Consider the following 11,757-nt stretch of genomic DNA (forward strand, 5'->3'; position numbering starts at 1 on the left):
TCCGAAGCAAAACTCAGCATTTGTTTAATATTAGATTATTTTTAGAGTATATTAAGATTCTGTTGTACTTGCTGTTTTGCCATTTTTCTTCTACTTGAGTTTAGCTATCACACAAGCCAACCAACATGAGGCTTTTACTATTAGGCAGGCATGTTATTACATAGACTAAAGCAATAGAAGTTTTCTTCTCATTTTTCTGCATCTGTATAGAGACTGTTAGAAAATCTTGCGATAATTACTTGCCCTACAGTGATTTAATAATGTCTTCAAATGGTTGGTCATTATACAGCTAGACAAGATAGTTGAGGAAGAAAAAGGGGTCCCTAATTCATAGGAGAGAAAGAGAGAGATGATTAAGAGGAAGGACCTTATTTGGACTGTAATGATAGCTGGGATACATTATTATGCTGCAAGGAGGGTACAATTTATTTACTTGTGAGTAAATATTATGTTCTGAGGAGTGTGCCCAGGGGAGTGAATAATAATAATAATAATAATAATCTCCAGTTTATACTGTCTCATAGCACGTGTGCTCTGAGGACACAGTACCTGATTTTACAGCATCTGCAGACATAAACCAAAGCTTTTATAACTGTAAATTCTTAAGCTGTAGAGCAGATGGGGGGAGATGACATTCAATTTAATGCCTACTTTAATGCACCTTTTACTGTAAACACTAGGCTTTTTCTTTGCAATGTTAATTAAGGAATTCACTGGATTCTTTATGTTATTTACTCATTAAGATTTCACCAGTAGCTCTACTGATTACTATTTTTATGGACTTGGTGATGTCCATACAATACATGTCCATTTGTAGATATGTCTCCTTAGCATGAGTGTTTTTTTTCAGACAGTTTAAAAGCACACAAAACATTAGAACTGTTAACTACTTCTTTAACTTTCTAAACCATAGAATGTTTATAGCTTTTTCAAATAAAAATTTATACTATATAAGGATAATCTTAATTATTTTTCTCCCTCTTTTGAACTAGCCTCTTATTCCTAGAAGTCCTACAAGCAGTGTTGCTACACCATCCAGCACTATCAGCACACCTACAAAAAGAGACAGCTCTGCCCTTCAAGATCTCTACATACCCCCTCCTCCAACAGAACCTTATGTTCCAAGGTAAAAAAGATAATTTGAGGTACATCTCAATGTCAAAAATATTTGTAAAGTAACTGACCATTCTGTTCCTACCCGTTTACTGCCTGCCCTGTGGGATTAGTCTGATAGTACTTCATTTTGCAGGTGAACTGGTTATTAGGGTAGATATGCTGAACCAGACCCACAATGGTCTACATCAGTGTCTTCTCTGCAAAACAGATAGTAGCCTTTAGAAAAGAAGGTTCAGTACCCTATTTTCTCAAATATGGGATAAGTTATTGTCTGTAACAGTCTCATCCTACCCCAGAAGATCAAAAATTATCTGAAACCCTGCATCTCTAACTAGGAAAAGAGTTTGTATCTGTCCCCTTGCCTAGTAACCATGATGCAATAAAGGAGACTGATCTGAAAGTGACAAACTTTCGATTTCAACAAGAGCCCTGTTTTGTTCTGCCATAGTGTTTTCTTTTTTAGATATATTTGATTTTATAGTGTTAGAGCAAAGTTCAGGATTGTGTTTTAATGTGGCCACCTCTACTAGATTCTGCAGTGATCTTGCTGTTCCCTGTAAATATATCTGCTGCTCCCACCTGCCACCTGGAACAGACATTTTCATTTCTCCCAGGTCTCTGGGCTTGCTGAGCCAGAAAAGCAGCAGATCCTCCTTGCAGATTCATCACTGTACCCTCACATGACCTCAAATGATTCAGTATAATTCCATAATGTACACAGATGTTACTTTCCTAAAATTATGATAGAATTATGGCCTATAAGTAATATGGAAGTAGCTACCAAGAGGTCTAAGAATGTATTTAAGAGGAATCAGTATTTTTAAAGCTTCCATATTCTTAGACACAGGCTATCATGTATGTGTGTGTGTATTCACCCAGTCCATGTATTTTTAAATTACTTCTGGCTTTTCTTTTAGTTAACTTTCTTGGAAGGGTGGCAGGGGCAGCATGTCCTTTCTTGTACCTGAGTTTTTCTTAGACTTTCTTGTCAGTAACTCTTCTAGACAATTAATAAGGTGTATGACCTGATACTGAGAAGACTTTCCGGGGTTATCGAAGAGTGAGGTATATGGCAAATTAAATTGCCTAGTGGGGAGGAGAAGTTGTGATTCTATGATAAATTCTTACTCTTCAGAGATATGAAGAACTTTCCAGGGCAAAAGAGTGACTTTCCACTTCATGGTTTAGATGGTGTCACAAGCCTTTTGTGAAGCCATAGGCCAAGTCCCATGTTCCTTCCTCATCTCTGCCTTGTCTGTTGCCTGGCTTGGTTTTTACTTCTTGAAAAAAAAATATTGTAATTTTATTTCAAATGTGACACATACAACACAGTTGAATTTGCTAGCACAATTACTCTAGTATCTGTCTTAAAGTGACAAAGAGACAAACAGAATACACAGTCTAGTTCACTGATTTTTTTTTCCTCTAGTTAAATAACATTGTCAGTCATGACACTTTAATTGTTCATAGGGATTGAAGCTGTCTTTCATCTCTCTGATAAGAGTATTTTGTTATATGTATGAAAATATTTTAAGGACATGGTTTTCAGAAAATCCACAGAAAAAATCAATTATTGAATTCCAAGCCATTAATGTAAAAAGCTGCAAAAAGAAACCCCAACAAAAATGTAGTCTTAGGTTTTTCTTTGAATGCAGTAGTTATATGGTAGAGACCTGTTGCTTCTAAAACTGAAAATGTACTGCCTTAAAAGAAATAGTGCCTTTGTACTGCTACTGATCATGTTTACCACCACAAAAATACTTCTATTTGATAAGAGATGCATCCTCTTTTTTGAAGTATTTTTAGTGAATATTCGCTGCTCTAGCAGTTTTTGAGTTGTATTCTAGAAATCAAGATCTTCAAAATGCATTTTGATTGTTTATTAATAACATTTCTTAAATCATGATGATAATGCAGTAGTTTGGATGGATTCTGATTAAATCTTATAATGCATATTAGTACAAGCTGTAATCTTACAGAGAGATTAAGCTATGTACATTTAAATATTTTTTTTATCAACTAAATCCTAATGGACTGTACTTTATTTCACAAACCTGTCACATAGTGTACAGTGTTTCTGAATAATCTGTTTTGGCATTTCATCAGGTTTTTTTGTCTGTGATTAAGTGTATTTAAGCATGTCTTTATTTTGGGTATTATCAAACAGTTCAGCATCTGTTTCTCGGTTTGTTGTTGATGTTCCAAGGGAAAAAAAAAAAAAAAAAGACAAACACTCCTGTTGTTACTGGAATAGAGTAAAAGACATGATATTTTGATGTAAATTGTGAAAGCCTGAAGCCATGCCGCCTTGGTGATGATACCCACAGGTAGTACAGCTGCCGATATAACTGCACACGGGTGGCGTGAGAAAGAGGGATGGATGCTTTCTGTGTGCTGGTTACATAAAAGTGCTGGTCGTAAGTTAGTGCCTGCTCAAATTTGTTGAATACCTTTGAGGGTGAAAACTGAAGTCGTCATCTCCAGAGGACTGTGGCAAAGGGTGTTTGCCTGGTGGCTTCTATCCATATTTGCCGTAAAGATCCCTCCAGCCCAGGCTGCCTTCCTTCTCTTAGAGGCTCCCTTGTGCCAGCCCCTGATGGTAGCTGCAGCACGGATTAGCATCCTGCTGTTTCACATCAGTCTTCGTCGTGTTACTTACCGTGGTCCCCCAGCACTGTCACCACAGAAAGCCTTTCTATGACTGGAGAGGAGCTCACAGTTCCCCTCAACTGGGCCAGCTCCCCTTGCTCAGCCAATACCATCCCTGCTCCCAGAAACCAGCCTGGCAAAGTGAGTGTAGTGGTCAGCAGGGGATTGCAGTGCTGCAGTGTCACAGCCAAGGCAAGATGGCCCTTTCTCATCCTCTCTGGCTGCCTGGATCCCACAAGGGAGCTTTGCTTCATCCTCAGGCAGAGTCTCAGTGTGCCAAGGAAAGTATGGGTCAGTGTGGTACCCATCTTGTCACTCACACTGCAATCCAGAGGGACAGAAGCACTGTAAGAGCATGATGCCCCAGCTTCTCTCTTTGCTGCCTCACACTCATTTTCCTGCCCACAAAATGCTGTCTGATTAGGTCTTTTGCAGCCATCTCCAGGCACAGTCCTGCTGACAGGTTTACAGAGGCATGCTTCATCTAGTGCAAGGAGAGGGCTCCTACCCCAGGCATAGCTCGCTGTCTTGTTTGATGCCTTTAAGTAGTTTGCATTTTCAGAGACTGGGGCAGGGCACGAGGAAGGAAAAAGCAATCATCTGTGGGATCTCTGCACAAACTACAAAGCGCATACCTTGCAATGCATTGCTGTCCTGGGATAGCAGGTCATGATCAGCTGCTACACACCCTATTTAGTACTGCATGGATATACCTATATAATTTTGAGGCCTGAATTGGCTCGTGCAGCACTATGTCAAATGTCTGTACCTCATTGGTCCCTGCTTCTTCTTGCTTTGGGGTTAGTTTGTAAGGATCCAGACTGCATTTGTCTATGCTTGCCATGTAGCCATGTCTTAAAATTATCTGATGCATTAAAAAATGCAAGTATAGAGAAGTCAACATTATTTCCTTGCCCTAAATCACTAAATGCTAAGTAAATTCAAAGAAAACCAAGGAGAAGAAGTAGCTTCACATCAGCTTTATTTGTCTGATTTTTTTCAAGAGAAACCAATATGATAGATAAATGCTGTAAAAGAAGCAAATAAGCAGAGATGTGTGAGATAACAAATGCATACATATATGCATAAGAGATATGTGATCCTGATGTTGGTTGATGGCATCTATTTCCTGCGTATATGAAATACTGACATATTCCCATGTTTATTGAAATATTCACAGTAAGAAAAAAATCAAAGTGTTATATCGATGTATTAAAAAACTCTCTTGTTTGCTGAAGGGATGAAAAGGGAAACCTCCCATGTGATGATGTTGGCAGACATATAGTGGGCAAGCCGGTTCATACAGGATCCGAATCTCCAAACTCATTTCTTGACCAGGAATATAGGAAACGCTTTAATGTGGTTGAAGAAGATGCAGTTTTATACTGCTATGAATATGAGAAAGGAAGAACAAGTGGTCCTGGAAGGAGAGAGAGCACACCGACATATGGTATGGCATTGATCTAATAAGGATAATCACCATTTGTTGATTTTAGGAATTTTGTGCATCTGCTTTTGTATTTAGCATGAAGATATCTTCACTGTCATTGATTTTGCTAAGAGTTCTGTACTACTTTAGTCCAGTTTCAACCAAAGGGCTTATTCTGTGCAAGAAAAATTAATTGCTTCCTATGATAGGGAGGTAAGTAGGTCAACTGCAGTTTTGTATTGGTGGTTTTTCTGAGTACAAGTTCTAGAATTTTGTTATCAACTTAATTTTCCAGATTATGTTTCAGTATCATTTTGTCAGAAAAAAAGATACAGAAGCCCATTTATTTATGCTAAAAATACAGGATGTGATTGTGCTCCCAGTAAAAGGGCAAGAGTTACATAGGTTTAGAAATTCATCATTAGAAAAAGTTTCCCGGGTACAATAATTTTAAAGATCAAAACCACTTCAGATTTGCCAAGAGATGACATGCTGCTTTCGTGCTGCACTGCTCTCTAAAACTCTTTAATTTTTCTCTAGTCTCAGAAATGAAGTATGACTGATGATGGTATGCATTTTGTGTAATACTGTATTAACCTCCTGTAACTTCCTGTATGTGGAGCAATGACTTCCTACATACAGCAGCTCTTCTTTATTTGAGGTTTTAAGTTTTCTTAGAAGGAATTTTGCATGTAAGCACACACGTGTATTCATGCTACTTCCATATCTTGGATTTTGACTTATTTAGGGTGAGAACTCCAAAACGATTGCAGATGAGAATTTTACTCCTCAAACCTTTATGCTCCAGGTTGTTTTCCCTTTAAATCTGTTGAAACTCACCCTTTAGCTGATATTCTAACTTGTTTCAGTTTTGGACTAGGAGAATTAGTTTTCTGTTGCCAAGTATAAAATTGTGCAGTCATTGAGTTGTTAGGATATGGAAGAAAATTAAGAGAAAATCTCATGTTTAAAAAAGATATTTTGACTGCTATTGTTGTTATGTTATTTCAGTTTTTACACTGAGCACAAGCTGTATGTTGGAGTTGTTATAGTTATCCTGACATCGTATCCCTTTGAGAAGACAGATTTAATTTATGAGGAAGCATAGATTTGGTACCTCATGCAGCCAAGTTCCAAGATCACCTGGGAACCTTGATTTAAATTGAGCTTGAGCTGTGTAAAGTATCCTCAGGACATGGAGCAATGTATTTGCACAGCATTAAAGGATGTGTTTTTATAAAATACACCTTTTCTACACAACCACACAATCCTGCTGCCACATCCTCAATATCCTTTTGGTTTCAAAGTGTTCTCAGGTTTTCTAATCATGCCCATAGTGTACAAAATAACTGCTCAGTGTTCAAAGTGGATATATCAATTTTACTACTCTTGTATTTCAGCTATTGCAATTGGTGGATGCAGTCAGTTCCATTAACAGAGATGTACTCTCTGTTCCAGATGTTAAATTTTAATAGTAATTGTCTAGAGTGAATAAGAATGCATTTCTTGTTCAAGAACTGCTGAGTCCATTATTTTGTTACACGATAGCTTTTATTCTGTTAGCAGAAAGAGTTCTAAATACATGGATCAAAGACTGTACTGAAGATCAGTCATTGTTTAACAGGTGTTATACAGCCTTTTACTTTTGATATCACTTCTTTTTTAAGGAATTACCGCCACAGAATTCATTTTTATTTAAATATATTTTCTAAAAATATTACCATTTCAGCATTAAATTCTGAAGTTTCCCACATGGTATTTGTTAACATAAGATTTGTGGCTAGGCATGACCCTACGATTTCACAGAAATCTGGAAGATGACAATAACACTCTTCTGGCTTATGGTGACCTATTAAAGAAGGTCAGAGTTCCAGGGCCTAGAGGAGTAATTGTATTCAAAATGTGCTCATCATTAATTGTGTGGTGGCATTAATTTTTTTTTTAATATTTCTCAGACCTCCTTCGTGAGAGGTTAACAGGGCCCTCCATAATTTTTTTTATTGGAATCTTTTTTACATTTTTTGACAATGTTAACACAGAGAGAGTTCTCTTTCATGCTCTTACTGGCATCCAGCTGTTGTGTAATTGTTGCTAATTGGCCTTGGAAAGCTTTTGTTCACATCCCAAGGAAGAAATTTTCCTGAGTGTAATCAGTCAGGAAAAGGAAGACAGATTTAGGGAATCCACAGGGGTTAACAAGGAGATTAGCAGGCAAATGAAACTTAAGGAAAGAAATAAATTTGGTCATAGTAGTTTTACTGCCAGATACAAAAAACATGCACTGTTGTAGAAAATTTATTATGGCTGTACCTTTTGATGACAATGAGACTTGACATGATTTTGTAGCTTTTGTATCATTTAAGTGTGCAGATCCTTTTAATAAGACACTATGAGTTCAGCCTCACAAAGAAGAGAAAGATGTATTTCTAGACAAAGTACCCCTTGAAAGTTACTTCTGATCAAGCAAACATGAGCCAAATTCATCCTCACTCAGGAAATGTCTTCTTAGCTGTGTGCTTTAAATCTCACCGGCTTCTATCAGACTTAAATAAGTGTCCATAAATAGTAAAATAAATGATAAATAGAAAGTTAAATATATATGTTGTATTTCCAGAGCAATGATGTATTTGTGACCTGCTCCTGTGGTCTGTACAGAACATACACCTTTTTTTGCCAATTTTTTAAAAAGACATTACAACCTTTTACAATTTTATTTCCCATGGATGCCATACTTCAATAGGTAGACAGACATATTTGAATATTTATTTTCATTATAAACACATCTTTCTTTTTTGGTGTATCATGGATTTAACCTCAGAAGTGCTGAATAAGACCAATCACCTTTATATAGGGGTTTTCTACTAAAATAATTAACAAGTCTACCAGTACCTGAAAGGGGCCTACAGGAGAGATGGGGATGCACTCTTTATCAGGGAGTGTAGTGATAGGACGAGGGGAAGGGGAATAAGCTGAAAGAGGGTAAATTTAGACTAGACATTAGGAAGAAATTTTTCACTGTGAGGGTGGTGAGGCACTGGAACAGGTTGCCCAGGGAAGCTGTGGATGCCCCATCCCTGGAGGTGTTCAAGGCCAGGCTGGATGAGGCTTTGAGCAACCTGGTCTAGTGGGAGGTGTCCCTGCCCATGGCAGGGGGGCAGGAACTCAATGATCTTTAAGGTCCCTTCCAACTCAAACCATTCTATGAGTCTAAGACTTCTGAAGTTTTTACTTTAAACTCTGCTACTTTTAAGAAACAAATTACTTTGCCATTTTTCTGTTTTGTGATCAGTAGATTGATTCAAAAAAGAGCAAAGGCTGACCTTGTGAAAACATTTTGTTTTCAGTCTGCCACATATTGTGCAATACACTGCGCTATTCTATGTTTTGTTTCAGTATACTATTTAACTTGCTAAAAACTTCAGACCACTTTAAGTAACCCCACTAAGTTGCATAGCATGCTTTCACTAAATTTCCAACTACATTTGTGTAATCCTTAAGCAGAAATTATAATTCACAGCATTTTAAAAAATCAATTCATCAGTTTCCAAATTAAAATTTGAAAGATGTAATAGTCTTCAGCTTTTCTGTCTCTTGCTGTCTGCAATCAAAGTGAATTTACCAGTAGTAATGTACTTTGCTTTCTGTGGATAAAATGCTACAGAAGAAATTACATGTACAGGTTTTCTGCTTCCTTTCTTATTCAGTCACTGATGGATGTTTTAAGCCCACCAGCAAAGTTGCTATTTGTGAAGGTACTTTAGTGTTGTGAACATGTTTCTGTTACCAACAACCCACATATGCTTTAAAACATCTCTTTCCATGTGTGTGCCAGGGGCTTCCAGAATAATAAATAGATACTCTTCAGTGAAACCTAAAGTAATTTGAATGCATTTGTCAGTCTCAAACATCAGTCCGATGATGATTTCTAGGACACTGGATTTATTTTCTAAACTTAAAAATATCCATTAAATACTTAGCTGCTTCTTGTCTGTTAAAGAAAACAGAACTCTTATCTTGATCTCTTGTTCAGAGGCAATGCTGGATCCTCTTTCATAAGCAACCCTGTAGAATAGCAGCTTAGCACATAATTTGTTCTTTCTTCTAAAGAATGTTAGTTTAATGCTGCCTTATGGTGCATGATGTCAATTTTTTCCTCTGTTTCCAGGGAAACTGAGGCCTATTTCTATGCCAGTAGAATATAACTGGGTGGGGGATTATGAAGACCCCAATAAAATAAAAAGAGATAGTAGGAGAGGTAAGTGATCTGAACACACATCTTGTACAAGGCATTATGGGTTTTATCATGCTTTAAACTATATATTTCAACCTCATTTTGCTGCTTGCATAGATATATATTTTTATGAACCTGTTTTGGGTTCCTTTATATATACTTAATTTTTTACAGAGCCTCTATTAGGATTCAGGAAGTTGCTCAGCCAGGCAAAAGAAAAGCATGACTGCCAAGCGCTGCAGTTGAGCTTAACTTTATATTGGCATTTCATTGATTCAGATGTATTACCCAGTCCAATTTGAAACTGGCCCTAATTTTGTAATACTAGAGGACAAGCATTACTGATATATATTGTTATGCTTAAATGAGAATTATCTGTCACATTTCTCTGTCTTCATGAGATCTTTTTGGATGGAAAACATTCTAGAGCAGCATGGGATTCACCTCGAAATCATCAAGGATAAGTTTTTCCAAATGGTCATTTGTGAGGCTCAGATACGTGACTTTATATACAAAATTATAACCTCTGAGATGGCTAATATTGCCCAGGAATAAGATGCTACAGTAATGATAGATATTTCTGTAAAAATATTAACTAAATGTTCAGTAGAGATCAAAAAAGGAAACACTGTTAGGAATTATTAGGAAAAGAATACGAGACAAATTAAGAAGTATTCTTATGCTGCTGTGAAAGTTCTTGCTCATGCTGGGTGTGTGTACAGTTCTGGAAGAGACCAGAAGAAGAGACCATCTCTTAAGAAAAATACAGTAGAATTGAAGAAGTTTCAGGAGAAAACAAAAATGATCAGAAGTATGGAGTGGCTTCCAAACTGGGGTGAATTTAGTAGGCTGGCCATCATCAGTCTGGGAGAATTTAAGAAGGACAGAATAAAGGTTTATAAAATCGTTTGTGGAATGATGTAAGGAGATTGGTTCGTTACTGTTTTTTCAAAAACAAGACCCCAGAGACATCAAATGTCTCTGGTTAAACATGCTGATTAAAAAGAAAAAGAGCTGACTCCTCATGTGGTTTGGGTTCAAGCTAAGGAACCTCTTGTCCCACTACAGTGGATGGTCGAGAGCAGTTTTTTGTGATTCCCCGAAAAGGAGCACCAGATAGGTGGAGTCAGACAATAACTCAAGGAAACAGTACTACACAATTTTATTTACCTCAGCAACTGCAAAAACATCACAGATCAATTAGTCAGAGTCAAGCACCAAATCTCACTTATCAAGTATCACCACACATCACTTATCAATTAAGCAAGCACCAAATAAAGCTGAGGCATTATTTGAAGAAAAAATTAGACAGAGGACAGATTACGAAAGAGTTGAAAAGTGAGAAGGAGGGGCAGAAAGAGACACACAAACACAGGCAGAGAGACAGAGATACACATCACCAATCCCTCGTTCCAGCATGTGTTTTCTCTTCAGGCAGAAGTTTTTGTTTCAGGCAGAAACTCTGTGCATGAGGTGGTGATGGGTCGGCAGGGAGTACAGTTCGGGCTCACCTTTTATACAGTTTGGTCTGGTCCAGTCCTGGACCGCTCCTTGCAGTGGGGGGCCCAGCATCCAAGTCACCTTCAGGGTTGACCTTTGCGGGGCACAACAGCCCTGCATCCAGGTTAGCTTCATGAGGGGGGGCAGCTGGTTCTCCACCGAGGAGACAACTCCAGCCCTCAGCACCCATGCCCCACCTCACAGATGTGCCAGTCACTCAAGACAGTAACAACTTGCTAATGTTCCTAGACGTGGCAGCATGTCTTCTTTAGAAATGTTCTGTCCAAGTGCTCTGCCCAGGCACTCCTGGTGGATTCTCTTCCTTAGAAAGTGTTCTGCTCATTGTTTCAGACATAAGCATGGATCACTGGGGAGGGGATGGGTAGGGGTCCAGTCACTGACACATCTTGCTACAGGAGGTTGTGGATACTAGAAGTTCACACTAATACAATGAAAGATCAGACAAGTTCATGAAAGACAAATCTGCTGAGGTTTCCTAAATTTAAAATCATTGCTTCTGGCTCAGGATGTCCCTCAGCTACAAGCTGGTAAGTGCTGGTAGAGAGTATTCAGGGAAAGTGTAGAAGATGTAGTGAACAGTCACAAATGAATGTTCAAAGCAAATTACTTTAAAATGTATGGCACCACAGTTATTTGTATTCATTAGGACCTTGTTTAAAAAAAAACAACAAAAGATTACAGATAGGATCATAAGTGTATCATTGCTCATTTTTTGAAAACTTCAGGACAAAGTTTATGGATATGGGGCTTCTTTTATATTCTGTTCCTTTTATTCTCAAAGATACCAGAAAACTGCAAGAAACATGAACTT

General features: G+C 37.8%; 1 protein-coding gene across 1 annotated transcript in view; it reads left to right on the top strand.

Moving 5' to 3' along the window:
* Window positions 1-992: 992 nt before the first annotated feature.
* Window positions 993-11,757, top strand: part of CNKSR2 (connector enhancer of kinase suppressor of Ras 2) — a gene marked incomplete at its 5' end in the record, with an annotated part of 92,548 nt that continues 81,783 nt past the window's right edge. Inside the window, 3 exons of the mRNA XM_010079748.1 lie at window positions 993-1,126; window positions 5,004-5,215; window positions 9,360-9,449. Of these exons, the coding sequence (XP_010078050.1) occupies window positions 993-1,126; window positions 5,004-5,215; window positions 9,360-9,449 (436 nt within the window). The remainder of the gene's footprint in view (window positions 1,127-5,003; window positions 5,216-9,359; window positions 9,450-11,757) is intronic.

The sequence above is a fragment of the Pterocles gutturalis genome, unplaced genomic scaffold (assembly GCF_000699245.1).
Source record: "Pterocles gutturalis isolate BGI_N339 unplaced genomic scaffold, ASM69924v1 scaffold20954, whole genome shotgun sequence".
Classification (NCBI taxonomy): domain Eukaryota; kingdom Metazoa; phylum Chordata; class Aves; order Pterocliformes; family Pteroclidae; genus Pterocles; species Pterocles gutturalis.